At 33.0% G+C, this 27,148-nt stretch overlaps 7 protein-coding genes across 19 annotated transcripts in view; 3 read left to right on the top strand and 4 right to left on the bottom strand.

Annotated features, from left to right (window-relative positions):
* Positions 1-144: 144 nt before the first annotated feature.
* Positions 145-3,331, bottom strand: Rab1 (RAS oncogene family member Rab1). 2 transcript variants are annotated; one of them, XR_004235068.2, is made up of 5 exons: positions 3,068-3,331; positions 1,608-2,004; positions 1,285-1,514; positions 626-669; positions 145-541 (listed from the first exon to the last, which is right to left on the bottom strand). XR_004235068.2 is itself a non-coding variant. In XM_031977788.2 (4 exons), the coding sequence occupies exons 1-3, from the start codon at positions 3,088-3,090 to the stop codon at positions 1,314-1,316; spliced, it is 621 nt and encodes a 206-aa protein (XP_031833648.1). In that variant the 5' UTR covers positions 3,091-3,329; the 3' UTR covers positions 145-541; positions 1,309-1,313. The 2 variants fall into 2 exon arrangements, 1 of the variants encoding a protein (XP_031833648.1); XM_031977788.2 differs by lacking the exon at positions 626-669 and having other exon boundaries at positions 1,309-1,514; positions 3,068-3,329.
* A 2,218-nt stretch (positions 3,332-5,549) lies between these two features.
* LOC116427439 (uncharacterized) lies at positions 5,550-8,132 on the top strand. Of its 2 annotated transcripts, none has more exons than XM_031977776.2 (3): positions 5,550-5,695; positions 5,760-5,875; positions 6,016-8,132. In XM_031977776.2, exons 1-3 carry the CDS (start codon positions 5,550-5,552, stop codon positions 8,130-8,132), a joined length of 2,379 nt encoding a protein of 792 aa, XP_031833636.2. The 2 variants fall into 2 exon arrangements, with proteins under 2 accessions (XP_031833636.2, XP_031833640.2); XM_031977780.2 differs by having other exon boundaries at positions 5,554-5,695; positions 5,764-5,875.
* A 223-nt stretch (positions 8,133-8,355) lies between these two features.
* LOC116427443 (uncharacterized) lies at positions 8,356-9,113 on the bottom strand. Its single transcript, XM_031977789.2, has 3 exons — positions 8,959-9,113; positions 8,776-8,894; positions 8,356-8,568 (listed from the first exon to the last, which is right to left on the bottom strand). Exons 1-3 carry the CDS (start codon positions 8,960-8,962, stop codon positions 8,356-8,358), a joined length of 336 nt encoding a protein of 111 aa, XP_031833649.1. The 5' UTR covers positions 8,963-9,113.
* A 711-nt stretch (positions 9,114-9,824) lies between these two features.
* LOC116427403 (adipocyte plasma membrane-associated protein Hemomucin) lies at positions 9,825-13,036 on the top strand. The gene is made up of 4 exons (XM_031977694.2): positions 9,825-10,309; positions 10,393-10,598; positions 10,701-10,971; positions 11,040-13,036. The coding sequence occupies exons 1-4, from the start codon at positions 10,200-10,202 to the stop codon at positions 12,313-12,315; spliced, it is 1,863 nt and encodes a 620-aa protein (XP_031833554.1). The 5' UTR covers positions 9,825-10,199; the 3' UTR covers positions 12,316-13,036.
* On the bottom strand, positions 12,417-16,243 carry LOC116427409 (protein C3orf33). Of its 10 annotated transcripts, none has more exons than XM_076369700.1 (7): positions 16,094-16,215; positions 15,766-15,874; positions 14,349-14,444; positions 14,229-14,288; positions 13,959-14,160; positions 13,789-13,898; positions 12,417-13,728 (listed from the first exon to the last, which is right to left on the bottom strand). In XM_076369700.1, exons 3-7 carry the CDS (start codon positions 14,421-14,423, stop codon positions 13,465-13,467), a joined length of 711 nt encoding a protein of 236 aa, XP_076225815.1. In that variant the 5' UTR covers positions 14,424-14,444; positions 15,766-15,874; positions 16,094-16,215; the 3' UTR covers positions 12,417-13,464. The 10 variants fall into 10 exon arrangements, with proteins under 10 accessions (XP_076225815.1, XP_031833570.1, XP_076225814.1 ...); XM_031977710.2 differs by having other exon boundaries at positions 15,781-15,874; XM_076369699.1 differs by having other exon boundaries at positions 15,808-15,874.
* On the top strand, positions 14,994-16,725 carry LOC116427407 (uncharacterized). Its single transcript, XM_031977701.2, has 3 exons — positions 14,994-15,217; positions 15,302-15,525; positions 15,804-16,725. Exons 1-3 carry the CDS (start codon positions 15,011-15,013, stop codon positions 16,582-16,584), a joined length of 1,212 nt encoding a protein of 403 aa, XP_031833561.2. The 5' UTR covers positions 14,994-15,010; the 3' UTR covers positions 16,585-16,725.
* The window catches only part of LOC116427401 (RNA helicase aquarius), a 38,029-nt gene continuing 27,531 nt past the window's right edge, over positions 16,651-27,148 (bottom strand). For both annotated transcript variants that reach the window (XM_031977692.2, XM_031977693.2), the window contains exons 5-15: positions 23,685-23,798; positions 22,248-22,351; positions 22,050-22,161; positions 21,104-21,317; positions 20,577-20,625; positions 20,017-20,252; positions 19,327-19,714; positions 19,010-19,258; positions 18,567-18,924; positions 18,238-18,494; positions 16,651-18,165 (exon numbers count right to left, since the gene is read on the bottom strand). In XM_031977692.2, coding sequence (XP_031833552.2) covers positions 16,803-18,165; positions 18,238-18,494; positions 18,567-18,924; positions 19,010-19,258; positions 19,327-19,714; positions 20,017-20,252; positions 20,577-20,625; positions 21,104-21,317; positions 22,050-22,161; positions 22,248-22,351; positions 23,685-23,798 — 3,444 coding nt within the window. In that variant the 3' untranslated portion in view covers positions 16,651-16,802. The remainder of the gene's footprint in view (positions 18,166-18,237; positions 18,495-18,566; positions 18,925-19,009; positions 19,259-19,326; positions 19,715-20,016; positions 20,253-20,576; positions 20,626-21,103; positions 21,318-22,049; positions 22,162-22,247; positions 22,352-23,684; positions 23,799-27,148) is intronic.

Genomic DNA, 27,148 nt, shown 5'->3' with positions numbered 1-27,148 from the left:
AGGGAGGCAGCAATGACGGCACGTTTAAGTACATTATTAATCTAATTCTTGTTTACCTTAAGAAAGTGTTTGGAATAAAACATGGAAAAATGTTTGGGTAATACAAAGGGGTAAGAATAATTCCCTTTTCTAAGACAAAAAACATTCAATTATATATGTTATAATTACACTAAAAAATAAGAGTGCTTATCTTTATAACCACGATACACTTAATATTATTTAATTTACTTTTATAAACTCGAATTGCCGTTAAACGTATCATTGCATAAAATCAATGATCTTTAATGCTAATTCGACGAATTTCCCTATGGTCGATTTTTTGCACTAGGTATGTTAGCGAGTGATTAATCATGTTCTCCTCTTATTGAAAAAAAGAAAGAACAAAGTTATTTTTATTCAACTCTGTAACAGAGTTGGTGGTCCATAATTGATAATGCTTCACACCTCTTTTCTTTTTATTAATGTAAACTGAAACTTCTTTCACATTTCTTCCGATGATGTTCTTTTTTTAAGCAGTGCAACACTGCTACCATAAGATGTCCTGTAATTGAAATATTTGCCATTAGTGTTTAAGTAGACATTGTTTATTCTAATCATTTTTATGATCAATTATGAAATTACTCACTTTGGTTAAGGGAGTATTCTCATTCGTTGTTCGACGATATTAAACTATTTGTAAAATAAATAATTCTTTGGTTAACATAGTTTGAGCATTTTACAATTTTGTATACATGTTTGGTTGAAGTACTAATCTTTGAAGGTGACACACTATAATTTTTATGCAATTATCTTTGTTATTAATTAAAATATTATGTATGTTCCAATGTATGTTAAGTTTCAATGGTTGCCACACTTTAAGCTGTTGTATTCGTTTGGAAAGATAAAATCGATAATCTTAATTTACATAAAAGTAGCTATCTCGCGAACTAAAATTGTCAATATCGGCACTAGTTTTTTATCACCTAAACAAATTACAATGTTAATGAAGCTCTGTTTTTTTGGTTAATATTTTTGACTTTATTCAAGTTTACAAAATAACTAGATTTATACATATTAAGATTATCTTTGATTTTTATTTCCACATGAATATAACGACGTAAATCGCGGCAAATCATGAATTCAAAGATATAAAACAATTTAATAAATAATAATGAAAATTACATAAAAATTACAATATGTTGTCTTAAAAGATGCACAGAGATGTGTATACAAAATAATAAAATCTTTGATCTATAAATAACTCAATAATCTTTGTTTAAAATTAACGACTCCGAATGGGAATACCTCCTTAAGCAAATATAGAATTACATTTCTCAGCAGCAACCAGACTTGGAAGGCTCAATTGGACGTCCATGTTCTATTTTCACTTTATTTGCTGGATCACTGTTACCACTGGATGGAGGTCCCACTCTAAGTTTTATTTCTGCAGCCATTGTCATAAAAGCCTGTTCCACATTCATTGCATTTTTTGCTGATGTCTCCAAGAATGGAATACCGAGTTGATCTGCATATTCCTATTAAGAAAACAATATGCAAATAATTCTACCATCAAATTTATAATTAATTAAAAGTTGTAATAATTAAATCTTTTTAATTATTTTAATCACCTTTGCTATTGTGTAATCAACTACTTTTTTAGCATGAAGATCACATTTATTGCCGACCAGCAGCTTATTAACATTGTCGCAGGCATAACGATCGATTTCTTCCAGCCACTGTTTAACATTGTTAAATGTTTCTTGATCTGTGCTGTCATAAACAACAATAATACCATGTGCACCTCTGTAGTAAGAGCTTGTAATTGTTCTGAATCGTTCTTGGCCTGCTGTATCCCAAATTTGTAATTTTATTGTCTTCCCATCTAAATCAATTGTTCTTATCTTGAAGTCTACACCAATAGTGCTGATATAACTTTCTGTGTATGTGTCATCAGCAAAACGTAATAATAGACAAGATTTTCCAACTCCTGAATCTCCAATTAACAGCAATTTAAACAAATAATCACTGCAAAAATATTTTTCAAATTAAATTTCGTGTAACTCTGTATTATCACTTTTAATATATAACTATATATATATATAACTAATTGTATCTTTAACTATTTATTTTATATTATAAAGAATAAATTAATGTATACACATTAATAAAAATTGATCGGTGATTCATTAAAATTTATTCATGTCTTAATCATCAATGAACTACAAACAATTTATAATTTTTAAAAACCAATATAATGACACAGATGGTCCATTAAATTTACAAAAATACTCTCAACTTATGCAACACAAAGTGTATATAATAAATTAATAACATATTATGTTTATGATAGGTCATTATAATTACAAGCAAATGTTGTGTGATACTATATAACAAAACAATTACAATACACAATTATATTACAAATATAAAGCGTCAATGGTAACAGAAAAACATGGGGTGCTAAATATATGTTAAAGAATTACATTTTATTAGCTACTGATTTCACAATGAATTTTCATAGAAAAAAGATCAGTTTCAGTGTCCTTTGTAAAATACACATACTATACAACCCCATGATAACTGAACAAAATACAATTCATATAATCAATACATACACAATTCGATGCAATAACAAAAGTTAGTATCTATCTCAAACAAGTGAACTTTGCCTCATTCTTACTACATTAACTGTCTAAAAAGCAAACTCTGAAAAATGATTTTAATAAATTCCGTCTGTAATTATACGAATTGCCCAGAAATTTTTGAATATCGTATTCTCACCGATTAATCGAGAAACGACGAGGTGTGTTTTGATTAATTGGAAAATAAAGAAATCACAACAGAGGATAAATTTCTGAAATATGGCTAACAAGGATAAGAAGAAGGAAGGGAGGGGAAGGTGAATCTGTCAGATAGTAGACGTTAAACCGAATTTTTTCGTATTAACGTAACAAAACAAGACGCGACGAAGATGACTCAACCTGTTTGAGCGTAATCATTGTCGAGGCTGGGACCAAATCGATTACATATTTCACGAACCGAACGTTTTTCGATACACTTATGTCTGCGCAAAAAGAAGTTTACTCACTACTCGGGATTCATTGTGGACATGCTACGCTCAGAACACTCTTACTGATGCCGTATACCGTCGTTGCTGAAATTTACGTCGTAGACACAAATTTGTTAAAAAGGTAATGGGACGACACGGTATTCACAGATCACGTTCTGCAATACGAAGGAGCTGTAACAATGGCGGTCACGGTAACTCCTCCCAATCCAGCGAATGAGACGTCCACCATTGACGTAATGCCAGAATGGCAGCAGGTGCTGTTTCACTCGCTCTATTGGACGGTATATCAGCGATTTGAAACGAATACCACGTCTGCGCACCTCTTATACAGGGTGGGACCAAATTCCTGATACGTAGACCCGGAAAATAATTGATTCTAACTTGTTATCAATTTAGAAATGTTTCGTACCAATATTCACGAAACACATTATAGATACACCTATCTAAGTTCACGTCCTAAAGACATATTTTCAAATTACATTCATATTATTGATGGATTTCAAATCGTTCATACAGTTGTCATATAAAAAATGCTAGTTACATAAACGTTTAAGAAATCTAAGAAAAACGTGGTGGCTCTATTAATGACAATAGTGCATTAGCCATGTTTAACTGGTACTTCTATACGTATATACAGTGTGTGCATATAATTCCATATGCATATATATGTACCTACTTACCTACGTTTCTAGAGTCTGTGACAAACAGCTAATAGTTTGAGTGTTTTATTCTAGATGACGCTGACTTTGCGGGAATTTAGACAATTTTTGAATTGTGAAAACAGCCTCCCTTCTGATCCTGCAAAATGAAATGTAAGTTTTAATATGCATCGTAATTTCTATTTATTGGCAGTAATTCTATTTTACAGTAAAATCTTTCAGTTTTAATTTGGTGTGTTAGAAGTTGAAAAATAATGACTGGATTCAACAGGAAATCGGCGAGAAGCAAAGGCTATATAAACAACAGTTTTGACTTTTTTTCTTGATGGAAGTGTTATCTTCTTGTCATTAGATGACGCCACAATATGTATGTGGCGCTATCTCTTATACCATCATTCCATTTGATAGTTTGAAAAAATTAAATATTAATTAGAAATTTGATTATCAACAATTGCTATGTACATTAAATTTGTCCGTGGTACATAATATTTATTTGAAATAGTTCAAAAAGTATTATATATATATATATGCTATTTAAAAATATACCTCTCGATTAGACTGGCATCTATGATATTGTAAGAGTAAGGATGAACAGCTATTTCGATCGCCAAGTAGAATCTGTGTTCAATGGACAATAATAGAAGCTTGAGTCTTTTTAACTAAAATAATATATATTATCGTGCATGACTCAATTGAAATAGAATTTTTATTATGGACATTGTTTTTTAATACTGCTAATACATTCATTTATCTGTATAAACATAAACGCGTTTTCCAAATCTAAATGGTTAATGTTATATGCTGCATTGTGTTTTCACCTGAAACATATATGTGTGGCTATCAACTTTGATGGTACTATAAATTAATATATATCTTAACAAAATTGCACATACTATTCGTGTTTGTATATGAGTTATACAAACATACACGTATTCAATAGTTATATTACACGTTATATAATATTCAATGCTTATCAATAACATTATAATTATACACTTAAAATTCAGCTGTCACATAGATTTATATTTAAATCTAATATATTAGTACCCATTTTATACTGTGAACTATAATACTGTGTATTATAGCAGCAAATGTTAAACACTCTTTAATTCTTTTTAATGAAAATTATTAAACTATCTGTTGGTAGTAGTAGTGTGAACAATTTTCATTAATGTCATCCATATTTCTAAAAGATGGGTCATCACATGAATTGTTTTTTCAAAATGTGAATGGATGTAATTTGAAGCTCATAGATAAAAATACAAAATCTAAAAATGTTATGAAATTTATTTTATATAAAGACATTCATTTTAATGTCAATGTTGCTATCTTTTTATTAATTATAACCTTGTTATTGTGGAGGACATTTAACATTGTAATACCATTTGCTGGTTGTATATTAATTTTAGTGCTACAGTGTATTTGTTTTATTACTTCTGTGAAAAAAGGTTTGTTCAATAATTATTTTTCATAAACATATTTGTATCATATTAACTTTTATTCTTTCTTTTGTAGATACATTAACAATAGTAGAATCTATTGGTATATATACAGAGAGTAAACGAATATTCTATGGTATAAGTTCATGTAAGTTTGTTCCCTGGGATATAATAGTAGATGTAATCATCAATGAAGTTATAACAGGAGTAAGTATTAATTAATATTAAATAATCACTTCATTTAATAAGAATATTAGAAAATTTATATACCATACATACATTATGTTTATATTTCTAGCAAAGGGTATTATATTACCTTACAATAGTGATAAAAGAATCAGTAGGTGGAAAGGATTCCATAAAATTAATTCCGTTATTTCAAGAATTGATACCTGAAAGAAAATGCCTGGAATATATGTACGAGAGACTAGCTGGATTGATTGGATACAACAGAGGGAAAGTCCAATTTTAACAGTGCCTGGTTCATATTGGTTGTGTCATAAAAATAGTATATATAAATTTATATTTAAATATCGACGTACAACAAGGTAGTATTATTAATGTCAATGCAATTACTAAATTTTATAGATTTTAGGATATACATATTTCCAGGAAGGAAGAACATTTTACTTTTGGAAAAGAATTAATGAAAATAATTAGAAGGATTATAAAATATCTTCCACGTCAAGGGCAACAATTTAGTACAAACCATCTATTAGTTACCTATAGTATCCTTTTCTTCTGAATTCAAAATAAACTTAATATATTATAATAAGTGTACCACTTACATACTAACAATATTTTTTATAAATACTAAATACAACATTGTTTATTCAAAATTTCTTAACCTTAGTCTGTATTAACATAGATCATACTTCATGGACCCGACAGGATAAAATATTTGCAATGACAAAGTTTAAGGAAAGATCTGCCACACCATTTTCTCATGCATTTGTTCTTACTATAAAATTGATATCGCCTTTGGAAAGTTCAGAACAAAACATAAAATGTGGTGAAACATCTTGTTCTGATAAGTCTTTACTTTGGAATGTTAAAGACTCTGTGAATCTTCAAGAACATGGTGAACAGTGTGATAACAAACAAGAAAAAGTAACAGAATTGAAAAATACGGATGTTCAATTAGATGATAATTTAGCAGATAATAATTTGACAAAAACCTCCATGAATAAAGAGTTGACTGAACGGATAACATGTGACAAAGATATTAATAAGATCCAATCATCCCTAAGTTCTAATGAATTATCCGAAAATGTAAAAGCTAATAATATACAAAATTCGAGTAAGCATTTACAAGATTCCAATAAAAAATTGATGGAAGAAAATAATTGTACTATAAGTGACAAATATTCATCAGTATTTATAACTGAAGCAAATAGAACGACATCCAGTGAATTAGAAAATTTAAATTGCTCAAAGGAAGATACTATTAAAAATAAAGATTATAATAATGAACTGTGTGTAGTAGATGGAGATATTACAAAAGACAGTATATCTGAATTTACTAATGGTGTAACTGAATCTTCTAATACAGATTCTACTAATTTACCATATCAATACCTGATTGAAAGAGAAATTGAAGATGCAAAACTAAACATATTTGATTCTGAAGTTTCATCACACAATTCCAAGAAACGTAAAAGAGAAGTAATTGAAGAATATTCCGCGCCTTCTATAGATTTGGATACAAGTGTTTCAGAAACCGAGGATTCAGATCCTATTGCGAAAAGAAAACGTAGATCGTGCAATATGACGCCGAGGTCTTCTGATATTACAGATTTGGTAATGGAAGGATTAATGTTTACTATTCGGCAAGGACAAGATGCTGTTGCAGTCATAGAACAGAAAACGAAATTGGAGGTAGATGAAGTATTAGAAAATTCTGAAAAAATTGAAACCAAAAAAGGAGAAAAATGTTTACGAAATTCCAGTTTGCTTGGATTAGAGAATTTAATAACAATGATCGAATTACCTAAAAAGACTGAGGTTGAACAAAAATGTAAAAATGTAATTATACAAAAAAATATTTCAAAATGTCAGTCAACAAGATTTACTAATACATCTTTAGATAAAGATTCTAATATTAAAAACAAGAATCAGCACACTGAAAAAGATATAAAATCAATACAGAATAAAGATTTAGAACATGAAGAAGAAGAAGAGGAAGATATTGTACCAGAAGCATTGCAAAATAATCTTTTCCAACCTGAGGGAATAAGTAACTCTAAAGAGACCATAATAAATAAAAATTTATTAATGGATGATGTGAATACTGAATCAACAATCAAATTTGGAGTAACAACTGAATATAATCCTTTTTCAAAAAACAAACATGAGAAATGTAAATCAAATGTCCCAATAATAATTTCAAATGAAATTATTGCTACAGACCAAATACCTCTTCCATTACAAAAAATACTCAGAAATAAATTATTATCAAAGCATACTCCTTTAAGCAATACAAATAAAACAGAGGAAAACCAAAATTTGGATTATAATATATCAGAAAATATACAAATTTCGGGGTGTTCTGAAACTTCTGTAACAAACAATAGTAAAACTTCCAATGAAAATGCATTACCTGTAACATTAGAAAGAGAGCAAAAAGGGTTGAGTATCATTGAAAAGATATTGAAAGTGGAAGAAGACAAATTAAAAAAGCACTCTGATAGTACCAATACAACAGAACAGTCATCGTCATGTGAAATACAGGATGTTACACAACAATTTTATCAAGATCTTTTATATTTACAAAGGAAAAAGAATGAACAGCGTTTGAACTTAAGATCTAGAATAAAATCTGAAAATATGAATCGAAAACCAAATACTCCTGAGACGCATATAGAAATGATCAAATTATTTCATGATATTACTAAAGGTGCCAAAGTTGTAGTAAGACGTATGAGTACAAAAAGAATTCATAGCATAATAGCAAGAAGTTCTTCATTACCAACAACCATGCAATGAAATGAAATTTGTTAGAAGAATATTAAAATAATTTATATAAGTGTCACATAAGATATTTTAGGTATAATTTGTAGCTTAAAGATAAAATATAAACATATGTTTAAAATATTTTATACGTATTACCCATTCATTGAATGAGAATGATAAATAAAAAGGTAATATTATTTTGAACGCAATATTTTTTATAAGTCTTATAAGTATTAGTATAAGTTTTATAACTTAATCAATTTTTTAATAATTTATTAATCTCACATGTTTTCTCTCTGTTAATTTGTTCTTTGACAGCCTTCAAATTATCTAATTTATTTATAATATTTTGCAGTTTATAATCAAAATATTCGAAACAAACTTCTTTTTTATTAAAGTTACCATTAACATGTACACTTTGCTCCAAGGTGTCATCAATTACATTTGATTTTTGAATCACACTTGTCATCTGTAAGAATTGAGTTTAGTTTAGTTTAGAACAAATATTCAAATTTTATGTAAATAATATATAAGATACTTCATAAGAGAACTAATTAATACTTTTATTATATAAGATAATATGAAGATCATAACAGCTGATACATATTCACAGTGTATTAGATTCCTTCATGCAAATACTTTTAAGGTTTTAAATTTGTTAAAAATAATTATTTACTTGTATCTCATTTTTAAGTTGTATACATTTTCGAAATTCTTTAGCACACTTAAGCGGGTAACGTTCTCGAGCATCACATAATTCAAATAAAGCGTCTTCACATTGTTGTTCAAGATCATCTAAAGTGAGAAAATTTAAATAAATTTATGACTGTCTTTCATTTATTTCACTTTTTTTACATACCCATTTTTGACCATATATAATTTCTATTTTAATACGATGTAACTTCTGGTAACTTAAAACAGAAACTGTATTTATGTATGTTATTTACTTTCACTGTCATGTTGTGAGCGATTGTGGAGACACCTTCCGAACTAATTTCCATACATTAAGAAAAAACTGCTTACTTCAAATACTTCAATTTACCGATTACTTTAAATATTTTGAATTTAAACGTAATACGATACAAATAATATTCTCATGTTGTTTTTAATGATATTTATTTTAATGATATTTATATGATAAAGTCATTTTTACATTCTTTTATGTATCTATTCCAATTCTTATATCCTGAATGATGTTACAAAAGAAAGTGAAAGAGGGTCTTAAATGATCATCTGTTCGAATTCGTTTTTTTTTTTTTACAGGAAATGAATATATATGTACATGTATATGAAAAATTAAAAAATATAATATTCAAAATAATAACGAAGTTTAAATATAAACACAGCAATGTTCCTAACTACATCAAAATAGTTTTATATTCTTTTTTGATATGTACATTATGCATATATTTCTATAAATGTTCAAAATTTTTTTTTATTACGTAATTAGTAGAATTTATATATCAAAATACTTTAAATATCTGTATACGTCCAAAAAACTATTTTGCATGTTTTTAATTGTAGGAATACGGAATGTTTAATTAAAAATCACAGACATAATTCTATAATGTTTATTCGTCGTGACATTTAAGTTCTTGTTCACATTTGTAATGTAACTGACGGAATTAATAATTGAATTTTTCCTGTGTAATGTAACAGGTACAATGTCCAAGAATACATTATATACTGATGAATATTTAAAATTTGTAAATATTTATACTGAAGCAGTTAATATTAAAAGTAAAAAAAGATATTTATAAAAATTATGGTAAATTGGCGATAATGAAAATTTATATAATCAACGGAAATTGATAATATTAACATCTTCCGTCCGCATGGCAAATCAGACCAACATTTATATACCGATATTGGAGAAGATATGCATTTTACCATATGCGATTCAGCGCCATTAAAGTCGTGAATGCCGTTATTTGCACCGGTACGAAACAGTTACGTAAAAGTAGGTTTTCTTTTTTCTCAGTACTCTCTGCATTGAAATGAAGAGGCTTTACCAGAGTTGTTAGTGTCGGTAGTATCCTATAAAGTAAGGTTTAAACTAGAGTATACGTATTGTATTATTGATAGTCAACGAATTAAATAATGGGATATTTAAAGTCTACTGGTACAGCGTTCATATATATCGGTCTTTTCGCTGCTATTATTACATTCTTACCAGGCCTACCTCCAGATGTTGAATTTTCTGAATACAGGTATGATATTTATTTTATTTTTTTTTAATATAAGGAATAAATGTATAAAACAACCATATACGTATTTACAATAATTGTTTTAGTATAAAATTTCCTTCTGAAACAAAGCATCAGTTTGAGTTAAAAGATCGACTAAAAGGAGCCGAAATATTATTTAATGGTAAACTAAAAGGACCGGAATGTTTTGCTTCTTATAATGGAGAATTGTATACTGGCATACGTGGAGGTTATGTTGTAAAAATTGACCAGAACGGCATTGTACCAGTTGTAAAATTTGGACAAAAATGTGGTATGTAAAAATAGTGGTTTGAGAATTCTTTAAACTTTCTTCTCTTTTGTACTTATCCATAGAAATGAATTTAAAATTGTTAAATGGCTAATATATTTACAGATGGTTTGTGGCAGGAGGAAAAATGTGGCAGACCTTTAGGTTTAAAGTTCAATGACAAAGGAGAATTGTTTGTTGCCGATGCATACTATGGCATTTTCAAAGTTAATGTAAACACTCAACAGTACGTAAATATTGTTAATATTTCTTTGGAAGGAAAAGTTCCAAATTCCTTGGATATTGCTAAAAATGGAGATATTTATTGGAGTGATGCAGATGCAAACTTTCCACTTCATGATGGATCTTATTCGTTTTTATCTAATCCAACAGGAAGGTAAGAATTTCAGAATCAAGGATTTTTTAAAAAATGTATACAACCTTTTGATATTACTTTTTTTATAGACTTCTTCGATATAATGCTGCAACGAAAAAGAATGAAGTATTATTAAAAAATTTAGGATTTGCAAATGGAGTTTCATTAGCTGTTGATGAAAGTTTTGTAATTGTGGCAGAAACTCTTACTTCACGTATTATCAAATATCATTTGAAGGGTCCCAAAACTGGACAGCATGAAATTTTTGCAGAAGCCTTACCTGGTTATCCAGATAATATACATACAGATGGACAAGGAGGTTTTATAGTGTCCTTAATTCTGTATGTCGATTCTGAACATCCTTCGTTAGTTCAATCTCTTATGCCACATCCATATATACGAAAAATGTTAGCTAGATTTGTGTATCTAATAGAAGCTCCATTTAAATTAATACAAGATGTGTATCCAAATTATTATGTGGAAAGAGTTTTGTACTCTGTAGGTTCTTTCGATGCTTTTAAACTTATTTTAGACACAAAGAAAACATCTGTAATACTTAGATTGGATAAAACAGGAACTATCGTGGATGCTTTATATTCAAGTGATAGCTCAGTTCACGACACATCGTCTTCTTACATTCACGATGGATTTTTATGGCTTGGTTCTCCTTGGAATGATTACATAATGAGAATTCCTTTAAAACAAGCATTTCCAAATTTAAATGAAAATAAGAAATCAGCAAATGTAAACCAACATATAAAACAAGAACCACTTTTGACAGTAACAGGTACACCAGAAATAAAAGTAAATGTAAAACCTTCAAAAGCTAAATCTAGTGCTCAAGAAACTACTACAAAACCTACGACTACAACAACAAAACCTACAACTACAACACCAAAACCTACGACTGTAACACCAAAACCTACGACTGCAGCACCAAAACCTGCAACTACAACAGCAAAACCTACGACTACAACACCAAAACCTACGACTACAACATCAAAACCTACAACTACAACACCAAAATCAACGTCTAAAGCACCAGTAACTCAAGCGTCATCAAAACCAGTCACACAGAAGACAACAGAACAACATTCTGCTACTACACCAAAGCCATCTTCAACACAACCTCCTTCAAAAGCACCAGTAAAAGAAGTCAAAAAAGAAAATTTGAAAGAAGTGAAGAAAGAAACTTCTACTGCAAATGTTAATGCAAAGATAACAACTGAAAAAACTGAGTCCACAAAGAAAAGTAATGAAGCAACAGTAAAATCAAAATCTGAAGATTCTGTAAAAAAAAATACTCGTGAAACTCAGTCAGAAAAATCCAAACCAGTTGATAAGAATAGTTCAACCAAAAAATAAATCATATTGATATGTTGACTGTCAGTTCAAGTTTGAATTAAAACTTGATTCTATTATATTCCATGTTAAAGGTTCTATGCATTCCAGACATATCGTCATAGTTGTTTTAATTTTATATTTTTTTTATCATTCCTACAATATTTTGCTATTTTAGAATTATTATTTGCTTTCATTTAGATTATTCTAACACAGTTTCAGAAAATATTATGAGATTCTTTTATTCTGTTGTACTTATCATACATATAGTAAAAAAGCCAGGAAATGCATTAGAGACTGTGATTTAGATTTGTACATAAAGTTGAAAATAATGTTGTTTTTCCAAACTTTTTCATATCACGATACATCTCAATACACTAGTATCGTGTTTAGTATATATTTAATATATATACTAAATAATATATACATATATATATATAGAAATACGTATTTTGTAAATTCTAATTTTATTTAGTTGTAGAACAAAGATGAGGTCCAAGTAGAACACAGGAAAGAATATTTTTGTTATAGCTATTTTTGTTATTTTAATATCAAGTGATCAACATTCCAAGGAAATGATATTGTATAATAGAACAAAATTAAATATTGAAATGATTGTATAAATTTGGTAGTCTATATTAGGTGAGTTCTGTTTGTCAAATTTTGACCATTCCCATACAATTAAAATTATTTAATGTATTCAGAATGATAGAACGATAACTTCCATTAAAATTTTCATTTTCTATTTTTATATGTAATCTATTTTTCTATTCAAGGCATGTTTAACATATACATACATATGGTTATATGTATATATATGTAAATATATAGTTTCTAATTAATATAAAATTCGTACTAATTAATGCTTTCTCTTGGGGTAAATAAAATTATATTATATGGAAATTAATTTTTTTCACAGTGATATAGAATGATATTCTTAACTTTATATAAAACTTGACAAAAGGTTGTATAAATGGTATAACAATAAAACCCATTTTTTTTAAATAATGTTTTTTTACTTTCACAAATATTCAAATTTTCAAAAGCTTTAAGTATGTATTTCACAGTATTGCATTTTGCTGATAGTACTAAGAGTAAGTACTTAATTTTTTATAAAAATATATACTGGTTTCTCTCTATTAAGCCACAGTAACATGATTAGCGAAAGCTTCTTTAAATATAAAATTGTTTTACTATAAACTTTGGCAATACATTTTCCACTTTTTGAATCAAACTCTGTTGAATTTTCCATAAAAGCGTTGGATGTTTAGAGAATTGCCAATATCCATTTCTTTTCCTTTCAGCCCATTTCTGTGCCTTTAATAAACGTTTCTGATAATATAAAATTTCTTTATCCTTTAACAATGATGTCAATGAATTTTTTTCTACTGTAGCAAAACCAAGTTTCACTAATTCTTCCCCAATCCTCATTTGTTCCTACACAAAAATACACTTTGAATGAAAAAATACATGACTAAAATTTAACAATCTCTTTACCTGATTTTGATCTGACATAGTAACTATACAGTTCAAGTATTCTTTTGTAGGAATCAAGGGTATTAAATTTATATTTTTTGTGTTAACAATTGTTTGTAACCAACTAATACCTAAAACCAGATAATAATTAATGAAACATCCATACTTATGGATATATTACTAACACTTACCATTAGCTGTTATATTTAGTCCAGCAAGTTTAACGGGTAAGTACTTTGAATTATTTAATCGTGGCAATGGTATTAATGGTTTGTGATCAACCATTAAAAGTGTACCACAGCTGGGTTCTATACGCATTACAGTACCTTGAAGTGGAATTTTGTTACGCAAAAAATGAGATGGTATACTGGACGGACTTCTAAATTTAGAAAACTAAGAAACGAAAGAACATAAGAACACATACTTAAATTAGACGTATTATCAATACATGTGATACATACAGGCCTTATTCGGTACAGTGCAATAACTAAACTAATACTAGCAATTCCATAACTGACCACCTAAAATTAAATCAAGTACTTAAAATTTAATTTCAAAGAAAAATGTAGGTTAGGACATACCTTCACTGTTTCTGCATGAGTTTCACAAAGAATTATGTATTTTTTTAGAATAGTTGGTTTTATTTCTGCTTCCATTATTAATTGATTTCTTATTCTCTATTAAAAAATATAACGGACAGTTTTATCTGTAATTCATTTGGATACAAACATCATACCGAAGGTATAGAGATATAAATATTTGGTCATCAATATTTTTATACGAATTCATAGAATTATAAACTTAACAAAAATGAATAATAAAATATTTTTAATGTATCAATGTTTAATTTGATACATGTAATCAGTTTTAAATTACGCGTTGTTTTATGACAATCGTGTAAATACCTTTTCTAAAAAAATGTTCATGCAACTATGTTAATAATAATAATAATTTATATTTTATATAATAATTAATAATATATTAGCATAATTGTCTAGATTCTATTTAACATATAAAATTCTAAAAAATATTATATATAGTAAATGGTACATGCAAACACATAGGACTATACGGAAAATGTAACAAATCTTAAAATATTATAAATAAAATCATATAATAATATAAGATTATATCGTAATATTGTTTTATAAGTATTTTCAATATATTTTAATGATACGTTAATAATTAAGTTCTAAGTTTTTACACAATGCAGTTTGTTTTCATTCGTCACTTTCTTTTATCCATGTCACATGTGTCTGCCAGTGCGTCAGTACACGCGCTGCCATCGCAGCTGAGCCGAAGTGACAAGTGTAAAGGAATTAAAAGGATAACTTGTATAGGTTCTTCATTAAATGCGTACACTATACAAAACGAGAGACTATCCGAAGGGTTGATTGACGGGCACATTGTGAAAATGTTTCGTGATGGTCAATACTTGGAAGTAATAAAGGTATCATGATCAACAGCTGTCAACAGCTGTTCACACAGACGATCCTGCAACCAGGCACAAGTAAAATAGAAGCTGTATTCGTAGGCTTCAGACAATTGTTTAGCAACCGCAGTTGTTACTGTTCAAGAGAAGACAATAAAAATTAGAAGGAAAAAAGTTTCGACCAATAAATGGCTTGATCTTGAGGATTGGGCAGCGTTATATAAAATTTTAGAGAGAGCAATTCTACGGAACGTTCGCAAGGAAGGATTGTTTCAGAATTCAGAGAAATGCAGAGGCCAAAAGTCTACCAGACAATTGGACATCACGTAAGCTGTATTATTTCTTTTCTTTTTTTTATCTTGATAGAACAATTTTAAACTCAACATAATTACTCTATAAAATAATATTTGAAAGGACACAGACAATAAATGTGACAAATTTCTGCAACAGCACGTAGAATATTATGTTAAAAAAAATTTTAACAACACTATTAATTATTATCCATTATCTCACAAACGAACGAATCGATAAAATAGACACCTTACGGAGTAACGGAATCTGATTACTATTAGTATATTTACGCAGATGTTTCTATAAATGGTAGATACACGTTCGAGCCGTCAGAAGTTGCGAAAGATGTCACCTCGTTGCCTACGATCAGAGTAAATGTGTCTCCTGTGAAAAAAAGATCGGGAAAATCGGAAGTAACAGAAGTATCCGACGAGAAGGAAGAGACTCAAGATCGAACGGCAGAAAAAACCCGAAACACTATTTCCGATTCAACGTGCCAAAAAGATAATGATAATAGTTTACCAAAGAAAATCGAAAATAATGCCAATGTAGCGAAGGTGGCGAATGACGGGGCAAAGAATGATAAAACCAAAAGGTACTTACAGCTGGACAGCTTAGAGAGTAACACGTTGGAGGAGTACGTGCCAGATGCGCCAGCGACTAAAAAATTATGCACGAATTTAAAATATATACCTAGTAGGAAGAGTACGTTGGAACGGATCCAAATATCTTCGAACGAATACTCTCCGACGATATCGGATAATAAAAGCGTGACAAGGGAGGTCCGATATATTCCGAATTCCGTTGATTTGTCAAAAGTGTCTTACGAAACATACGAGCCTAGCGCTTCGTCTGTTGTCGACCATCCTGAGGAATACGTTCCTACGTCGAAGGGAATGAAAGCCTCCGTAGAGGAATATCAGCCTGATTTCACTAGCAAGTCTATGAAATTTGATGACAGTTACGTGCCGTCGAGCGTTCAATTGATTACCGAAAATTCGAAGAAAGTAGGCAGACTGAAACGGCAACAGTTAGAGAAACATTCATTGCGCCACAAAGAGGTTTCCAAGAAGAATATGGACCTCTTTACCTGAAATATATTTTGATAGTATATATCAAAGTCGAACAAATAAATTGGAAGATAGTATTTTTAACAAATATAAAATATAAATATCTTTTAATTTTACTATAACATTGTACGATAAATATATTGTACAATAAATATAAATTGAATAAAAAAGGTTGTATTTTTAGTACAAAACATTTCTTATTACTATTTCAATTATATTTATCCATATACATTAATTAGCGCTTAACGGTCATTGTCTTCGCTTTCCGAGGCTGGTTCCTCCACTAGATTTTTTATCAGCTCAAATTTAGGCTCTATGTTCTCTTCCTTGACGCTTTGATCCTCGCTGTCCGTTTGATTCAGTTCTTCATCATCTGTATCGTCATCCGCTCCAGGATGGGCAGGGACCTTATGGGTTGGACTATTGCATGTTTGCATGGTACCTGGCTTTTGCCATACTTTCTGTGATTCTTTCATACCGCTGACTTTCTCCATGTAATAATCATATACAAATTTAGCCATATGCGGCATGTCTTCTATTTCCATGGGCGAGGTAGATGGAATAGCATCGTTAAGTCTTTCAGTAGGATAATGCTCTTGTGGAAGTAGCTGCAGCTTCAGTGGTCTTTGCATCAACTGATCGAACGCGGGCGTTAATTCGAAACAGTTCTTGAACAGGGAAACTCTAGCAAACACGTACAGACCCAGACGTGCTCTTGACATTGCTACTACCAAACGTCGTGCGTCTCGCAAGTGACCTACAGCGCGAGTCTTTACAAGAGACAATAATATATAATCATTCTGTTGACCTTGATACTTGTCAACTGTTGTTACTTTATTCGGTCGACCTATTAAAGGATTACTGGCGCATCTTATATTTATCACATCTCTGATTAAATGTTTTTGCCCGTTGTAAGTGGTCAGTATACTGATCTTATCGGCAGGGTAACCAAGTAATCGCATGTACATAAACACAGCGACGCAGTATTCAGCTTCAGCGAGATTTTGATAAAAGTAAGCACTAGGCTCGCTCTCTCCCACTCCGTTGAAGTCTTCAACATTGATGAGTTGAAAGTCGTACAAGAATCCGGCATTTGCTACCAGATACTCCGGACTGCGTTCCACGTGAGCGAGATTTCCCAACTTTTTGTACCGCCAATTGTAGAGGTTACAAATACTGGGCCTAGCACGACCTTGACCATCGAGATCAACAGTGGGTACGCCTAATCTAACGAATCTCGCGAAAAGAGATTGCTCCATGTTTGAGTACTTCTGAAAAGCCATGTTTTTAATAACCGGCGGTAACTGATGATGATCTCCTATCATTATCCAACGTTTCAATCGATTGTATCCATCTTGTGGATTTTGTAACAACAATGGTATGAAAGTTTCTATTTCTAAAATTTGCGCCGATTCCTCCATGAGAATGTTGTCGTACTTGAAACCCATATCCACAAGTTCGCGTCTTTTGAGAGCGGCGTGAGTACAGGTCATAGCAATAACTTTTGCCTCTTTAACCAATAAATACTTTGATCTGTCCAGACCCGATCGCAGCAATTCGAATGCCCTAAATTCTTCTAATTGTGCAAAGATTCTTTCTATATATCTACAAGACCAATATACAGTTATAATTTCACGGAAAATATGTTCGTCACACTGTTATTTAATATAAAATTACCTGAAACAACTGCGCGCTATTTCCATGTCCTCTGCATACGTGTTACGTTTAAATAAGGGTTGCGGCGCGTTATCGAAAAACTTATGAAATGGAAATTCCTCGTCGATTATAAAAGCAGGGGGTGAATTTTTCTCTGTCCCTTGTCTTTGTTTGAGTCTAGACTCAAAGCGTTCCCATCTTGCTAATATTTGATACATAAAAAAGTGTCCGGCTGTTTCACACGTGTACGCTACGTCACCTTTCACATTCAGAGATTCCTAGTAAACAATGTTTCAAGGAGTATAAGAAATTAGAGCAAACATCAATTCGCTTGTTCATAAAACACAAACCTGCAGTCGTTGAACTTCCATTAGAAGATCCAGACGTTTAGCTAAGACATAGTTAACTCTACCGTATCTGCTGAAATCTTTTTCCGTTTCTAATGCTTCTTCTCCATGACCAAGACGGAGCAAGTGTCTTTCATCAATATCGAGTGCCATGATCTTTTCAAAAAGTTGATTCAACGCTTGGTTAGAATGTGTGACTATTAGCGTTCTTTGATTGGGGAAATTGTGATACAGATTTGAAATAATTTGTACAGCGACGTCCGTTTTACCAGTACCAGGAGGACCCACGACAAGTGTCAATCCTGGTTGCATACCAGCCCTAATAGCTTCGACTTGTGTCGGTGTAAACGGGATCTGATTTCTTTAACAAAATTATATATAACGTGAGAATAATGTATGCATGGGGTATGATTTAATCAAATCAACAGTAATGTTTAGTAGCATACTTCTTAGGTTCGTTGGCTTTATAAGGACCCCGACTGGGTGGAACATGTGGCTCAACCCTGATAACTTTATTTATCGGTTCATTGTTCTGTTTGGCAAGAACATCCAGGAACGTTAAACGGAAAGGTCGCACTAGTTTCTTTTCATCGTCTGTAGAAACTTTAATTTCATACTGAGGAAAGCTGGAGCGTAAATGATCCATATCGAGAAACGTGTCATTAAAATCCATTGTTGCGATTTCATTTGGCATTCTGCAAGCGGAAACAAATATAATATATTACAACATCCCATTAAACAATCTGTAGTATTTAAAATGTACCTGGCGTAACGAGCCGCGCCGGGATCACCATAACCAAGAATTATATCGTGGAGCCAATCAGGAACAACGCACTCTGTATTCATAAGTTCCCTGATAGTCTCTAGGACCGCTTTAAAGTTATTTTCCTTTGGTTTTCGTCTCATTATAATATTAAACCCCTCGTACACATCCTCGCCACCGTGACTAGCGTTATCCATGTCGATTCGATATTGATTGGAATCTAGCCAGACCCTGTACGTTCTAGTGTCACCAGGTAAAATTGGTCTAGGTTCTGGACCGTCTTCTATTACTCTGCCATTGGAATCTAGCATACCCTCGACTTCGCATCCTCTCACGGTTGTTAAACCAACTTGTGGGACGAACGGCAATTTATGACTGTATTTGGTGCCTGCAAGTAAAATAAATATTTTAATATCCGCTACTCTCGCTGAATGAAATGGTAACGCGTTGACTGCCACGGTGGTCACCGGTGACCGGAGCTTAAAAATTGCTTAAATACAATTGCAATAAGAGAACTGATGTCGAATAAAAATACTTAGTAACACAAACAGCTAGATACCAAAGCATTAATAATTATTTCTAATATCATTTGCCTTTGTTATGAAAGAATATGTATTGTTACACAAAAGTTTCTTCAAACATACATTTTACCAATACGTAATTATTCTGTGATTCATTCTCATGTCTTACCAATCGGGTTTTGTGGCTTGACAGTGATCAGAAAACAAACATCGTGTTTCCGTAGATTCTCCCATTCAGATTTAATCTCTTTACGGACGCTCAAGTTTATGGTAACGTCAGCTCGCACCCTGGACGGTCTCTTCTCGCCGATGTTAGGCTTCGCCACCTCGACCACCGCGAACTGAGTGATAGGCTGAGCCATCCTGGCCCAGCCACCAAAGTAAACACCGCCGTCTTCGGCTCGCCTGAAATAAAATATAAACGAAATATAATACCTGTTAACGCACGCCTTAACATGTTCGCTACCACCGTCACATATTTATGACGGCCGTAATCCTATATTTTACATAATGGGAATAAAATGAATCTTATAGATATTGTTATTAGAAATTATAAACTACGACATTACGTTTAGGAGCTCAATGACTCGTTTCACTTTCATTTTTCTAATATTTTGTTTAGATTTATTGGATTGAAGAAAATATTATAATTGAGGAGGCCGTTGTTGAAATAAACGCCGGTAGCGAATGTGTTAATCATAAGTTCTGTCACGCTAGAAAGCGACTTACCAAGGGCTCAACCTGCTCACGGCATCCTCGATATCCTGACGTATCTCATCTGAAAACGATCAACGCCATTAACCTTTTAGCCACGGTCTACATATAACAAATGTAACGGCACAACTATCGATGACGGGGAAAGAATACAGTATCGATACAGTGATGTACCGTTCAAAAAGATCATTTCCTCAAGCCATTATAGTGGCGTACCGTAATGTAAGATGGCATCAGCGAAAGCCATTGTAATGGCACATCGCATCTAAGAGGTTAATCGCAGGACGAATTAACCCCTTGCCCAAAATTACTTTATTGTTAATCGTTTACTAGAAATAAAAGAATTCCACGCTCATCGAATGCCTACATTTATCCCAAAGATTAATTTCTAATAGGGAAATAACATTTCATTTGAACTTAAAGGAATAGAATAGCATCCACAGTTACTAATCTCCGCTCGAAATCTTTGTCAAGAGTCTAACATGATATTATAAGACACAAGGGATTAATGTTCAAGCAAACTAATTATCAGGTACACGTACAGGTGGACTCCAAGCGAAAGAGATTGAAATTCCTTAACAGGTAATCGTGCAAAGTAAGGAACTGCAGATTCAGTTTCGGCAGGGCCAAACATCCTTCGCCGGAGAAATATTCCGTCGGAACGATACTCTCGTTCCAGATGATCTCTTCCGTGGGGTACAACGGCATCTCGTTGAGCTCTTCCAATTGGGAGGCTCTGCGTTCATGGCGAGAGATCTGGAATTCAATTTAACACTTTGCCCTATCATTCATTTCTCAATTGCTCCGTAACATTTTATACTTATTAATAATTTCATAGTAACTAGGCACACTCTACGTCCACGTTTGCTCCGAAGTACAATAACTAATAACAAAAGAACGATGTTTAACCCTTTGCGGACGAATGTCGACACTCTGCCGAGATCAAACTTTCATGCTTGTAATGCTAAGTTGCAAACAAATGATTCCAGTATTCAAACAGCAAGAAACCCGTACATCATTTCCTCATCCTATATTATTCAAGAATTCGATGTGCGATTTGGCAGAATCTACAGAAGGTATTGTATACTTTAGAGAATCTTCGTCCGTGAAGGGTTAATTTGAATTCGAGCTTTAAGCTCGGTGAATCGAGAATACGAAGCTCGACGCATCGTTTAGTATCTTTACTGCGCGTCTGACACGATGTTACAAAGCAACGGGTTAACACGTTAAACGCCATGTCAGTCGTCGATGACTGGCGCTTCTGAATTACTTGAAAACAATCGTAACATGCAAGATCATCGATGTCGAATCGAAATGTTTAATAACGTAACTAAGTCGATAATAGTGTAATGCAAAGATCGTAACGCCAAATAGTGAATAATTGCTGCTACTTTTCTTTGCTAAAAAGGATAACCGTACAGAAGAATGGCCAAGATTTCCGTGGCGCTTAACGTGTTAATTACTGAAAATCATTCTTCCTTCACCTACCAGAAGTTCACGGAGGAAGTCTATGTCGTACCGATACCAATTCTCTTCTTTCTCCCGTTCTTCCGATGGCACAAGACTCAGGTAGCTCGCGATCGATCTCAGCTTCTCCTGGCTGAAAAAAGAAAGGAAACACGCACACGTAACGGAGACAACTGCCACGAGAGACGCCGGATCGTTTCGAATTCGAAGAAATGGTACCTGAGCGAGCCGAAGTGCCTGTAAAGGGCGTCCCTCGTGTCCACGCTGGCCACGTTCGTCAGAGCGAAATTTCGCAGGTCCTGGAACTTCGCGAAGACCGCTTTCTGGAAAGAATTTCAACATATTTTCCTCGTTCTACGGTTTTCGGCGTGCCTTCCGGCACGCTTCCGTTTAGAGGCCACCTCGGCGACTCGACAACTGGCGCGTGGAATGGACCATTAATAATTTATAAGACGAATGCACCGACTTCGCAACGTAGTTCGATCGGAATACGCCTCTAACCACACACAGAAAAGAAATAAACGTAGCCGAGGTCGATTTCAATCTGACAGTCGCGGAATTAATGGATTGCTAGAAAAAGGTATCAATGTCACACATTCCGAATGAAATCGTTTACATCGATTGGAAACAGGTGAACAGAAGCTACAAATTATCTTCTTCCTCGGATTTCCATAGTATCTTCAATATTTATTGATACACTCTGTTAGAGCGTGTAACGTGTTCTAATTTATTTGTTCGTTTAGTTAATGCGAAGTGCTGTTAACCCCTTGCCCTCTGACTTCTCTCTCAACCATGATCGACATTTTGCCGTTCATAATTTATTGAAATAATTAACGAATTCTGGACGCATACTATATGTACGTTTACTCTGAAGTATAATTGCTAATTGACGAATAACATTCATTTTGAATTCAAAAGAATCGAATATATCTGTGTTTGCTCTGCTTGAAATCATCACCACGTGTCTCGATGTTACATGGCAAAGGGTTAAAGGATAGACTCAAAGAAGTGGTCAATATTGTCTTTGCGTATTGTTTATTCCAGCGAACATGGAAAGTGCATAAAACAGAGTATCCTCGAAATAGTCTTTATTGTTACTGCAATTCTTGCATGGTCGAAGGAATTCTTCTTAGATCAGGAAATTTATTTTAACACGTTGACTGCCAAGGCAAAGGTTTTTGATCCGAGAAGCCAATTTGATTCAATCATATTATATTATTATTAAAGTTTCTACGGGATAACTCATAGTTGACGTCCTAGGCAGTAATGCAAATTACAAGTTACCTCGTAGTTGGAAGTCAACGTGTCAAGCATTTAGAGTTTAGAGTCAACGAAGCGCTTGTTAATAAATTGCAAACGAATTCGAGAAATGCAGCGTCATCATTACATAGCAGTAATCGATTCGCTACATTTACTAGATTAACCCTTTGTCCTAAAACAACTATATATATTACTTAGTTAATTCGAATTCAAAGTAAATATTATTCCTCTGTAATCAGCTATTACACTTAAAAGGAAATATAGGCGTAACATATGCTTCGAATTTTTCTCTTTTTCCAATAAATTATTAATGACAAAGTAGCCGTATCGATCAGAGTTGAGAAAGAAATCGTAGGCCGAGGGATTAAGAAGAGAAGAATATCGCGATCGTTATACCTGAAGGGAAGTGATCTTGGTGTAGTGCAGCTGCGTCATATCGTGATCCGTCAGCGGATCGCCGGTCTCCTCGTTGATCTCGAACCTCGCGTAGAACTTCAGCATCTCCAGCAGCTACGGATCATGAAGAATGACGGTCTCAGTTATTCCTATTTCGCAATTATTGATGTTTGAAAAGTATTCGATATACGAAATGATTTTGAAAATAAGTAGTTCCACGTAAATATTGTAACGAACATCTGAAGAAATCGGAATAAAAGATGTATTATTGCAATCTTTATAACGATTATAAATATTTCTTTGTAAATATTAACAAAATGATCACTGATTCTATAATGTTGTAGTTTATAATTTCTAATAATATCTGTAGGATTAATTTAATTTTCATTCTGTAAAATATAGAATTACGTCACAGATACGTTGGAAATTGTTGAAAGAAGTATCACACTCTAACAGACTACAAAAATTAATCTTCTAATAATAATAAATAAAGTAAGTATAAAACACTGAATTCCGCTGCGAATTACTTTAATTCGCTTAAAGACAAATTTAAAGATAAATACAAGTTTACACTCGACAATATTGACAATAAATTGTGCAAACTTGTTCACCTTTATTTCGTGGCCAGTAACTGACTGTATAAAGTGTCGACACGGTTAGCTTTACTTGGCCAAGAACAAGAGAATCCCATTATCTTTGACCGTTGCCTAAACAAACTAGTTTCCGGTGTTCGTCGACATCCGTTCGCCGGAGGCGAATTCCGCTTTCGTTTCGTTTCCATATTAATGCCTTTTAACTCTTTCAGGCACACGATTTTAACCCTTTTCGGACGAACGTCGACGTTTCGGCGAGATCAAATGTCCATATTTGGAAAAGTAAGGCGCAAACAAATGATTCAATTACGCAAATCAATGTATAATTTCCTTTCTTTCTATTATTTAAGCAATCGATATATAATTTAACTTCTTCTGCTGGAGGTTCCGTATATTTCGAAGAATCTTTCACTTATTTACGCATTTGTTTAGTTCATAGCATTGCCAACTGCATGGAAAACCTGAACACGTTGAGTGCCACGAAAAACAGCGGTTTATGTATCACTTATCCTTTCTACAGCAAAGATACAAAGCAAGAATTATTAATTCTTTGAAAATTCTTGTATTACCCTATTACCTAGTTATTTACGTCACGGAAGATTTATATTCGAAAGCAATTATCTTCCAAGTTATAATTATTTTCTAGTAATTCGAAAGCTCCGCGTGGCAGTCAAAGTGTTAAATAAAATATTAAACTGTGCGATTATCGGTAACTACAACTTTTCGGGGTAGGTTAAAATATATCCCACCACGCATAAAAAGCAAAGGGCGGGGCAGTTTTTACCCCGTCTAACCCCAAAGAGTTAATCGTTCGGTTTTCACGCGGTTCATTATCGATTTCACAATGATCCTGACACCGTCGAGCCAGTGTTTGCACTGGTACTAGATACCAACAAGTTCACTGCCACGATTATTCCGCGTTTGGTAATACGCAGACGGTCCCTGTCGTCGCGGATTATTCCGTTCATTACGCTGGTGTAACAACGTCACGCGAGGACCGCCAAAAATCCGCGTTAAATATAAATCTCGTATATCTTGGGGCAACTGGAGCGAAAACGTTATCGCTCAAGGCCACCGCGATCGACGAGCGCCATCGAAGATCTCGGTGATCCCTGATTTCGCGGAAAATATTAAAATTGCTCGAAATGTTCTGGATTTTCCATTCTCGAGTGTCGCATTGATGCCCGTCGACGTTAGATTACGGTTTCGTTTGAAAACAGTCGGGAAGCATTTAGATTGCACTTGAACGCGACACGATTTCGATATCACAAATAATTACGATAAAACAAGGAGTCATTGGGATGAAATTAAACGTTGCGTTATACGTGTTTTCTCTCTTAACGAGCACGCTCGCCCGTTAAGCGGTTTTCAATTGCTTAATAATAAATTCGAGATAATTCTATTCGATTTATTTTATTGCCTCAATCCAGATAACGGGCGGTTTTCAAATCGGAGCACGTGTCTCTGTCCTGATAATACAGCGTGAATCAACTTACAGGTGACTGTGAAGATAATCTGGGGTATTGCCGTGCAAACGTTCACGTTCTCGGACTAATTTCGGGAAGCACTCGTGGTGTCACCTGTTCGGTGTCACCTGATTTGCGTAAGACGAAAACAAAGGTTTCGCGTCCCTTCGAATTACCGTCATCGCCTTTCAAAGCCAACAACGTGAATCGTGTTAGAATCTTCGTCGGAGAACAAATCGGGATCAGTCGGGAACAATGGGCGGAGATTAAAGCTGTTACTCACAAGATAATCGGGCGTGCGAGACAATATGGGCTGCAATGTCCATTATTAATGTTTCATCCGAGTACTCTATTTGTATTACTCGACCGTCTCCAATGGAAGTTATTCGTTCGCGATAAATAGTCGAACAATGAAGTCCCAACTATTCAACCCTTGCGCGACGCAAAGGTCAGCGACCAAAATGTTCGTGTTCCTTCGAACTTCGGTGTTACAATATTGTATCATTAATTGTGCTCTTTCGACTTGGAATAACGTTCCATTTAATCAATGTCGGTAGCATCTTAAGATTAATTATTTTCTTGGTAACAAATGGCAGGTTCTCCTGTGAGATGTGTGGCAGTAGTAGTTTCCTTTTTATTATAATTGGAATTGATGACATGTTTTATGACACACGTTGCATTCAATCAGGAACGAAAAGACACGAACAAAAGGGAAAATAAGAGAATCGTTGTACATATCTGAATAGAAGGGATCGCGAACTGAACCTTCTCGACGAAAGTACCGACAAAATGGCGGGCGCGTGGCGTGGGTCTGCGTTGGCGCCGTGCAGTACCAGATAAAAATAAGAATATTTCGAGCTACGGTACCTCTGGGCTGCTGAATGTTACATTTTGTAGTGAATGGACCACCGAATACACTCCAACAAGCCTAATTAACAGCAGTCATCAACAACATTTTCTACACGAAGTTATAATACATCGACACAATTCCTGGAAAATTAAGGCATCGAAAGAACATATTTAACCCTTTACACTCGGAAATTCTTCATTAGAATCATTCGACAGTGTCCGATGGAACATAGTCGACATTATTTGAAACGAACTACTGAGAAAACATACGTAAATTAAGAAAAAAAGCTACTTTATAGAAATATTTCGCGTATTGATGCATTATACAAAACTTAGTATTATATATGACACTTTGTAATTCTGTTATACCAAATGAAATGGTGACTGAGAGTCACCAGATTTCATACAGTAAAACTATGACATTTGATATTTAATATTATACCTTACATAACGCATCAATTTGAGAAATATTGAAATAAAATAGCTTTTCTCCTCGGTGTACGTATTTCTCTTCGAGTTAGTTTCACCGGATATCGTCTTTATCTCATCAGAGAAT

The sequence above is a fragment of the Nomia melanderi genome, chromosome 8 (genome assembly GCF_051020985.1).
Source record: "Nomia melanderi isolate GNS246 chromosome 8, iyNomMela1, whole genome shotgun sequence".
Lineage (NCBI taxonomy): Eukaryota > Metazoa > Arthropoda > Insecta > Hymenoptera > Halictidae > Nomia > Nomia melanderi.
Note: the sequence above shows the minus strand (reverse complement) of the source record. Positions and strands in the feature narration are given on the sequence as shown.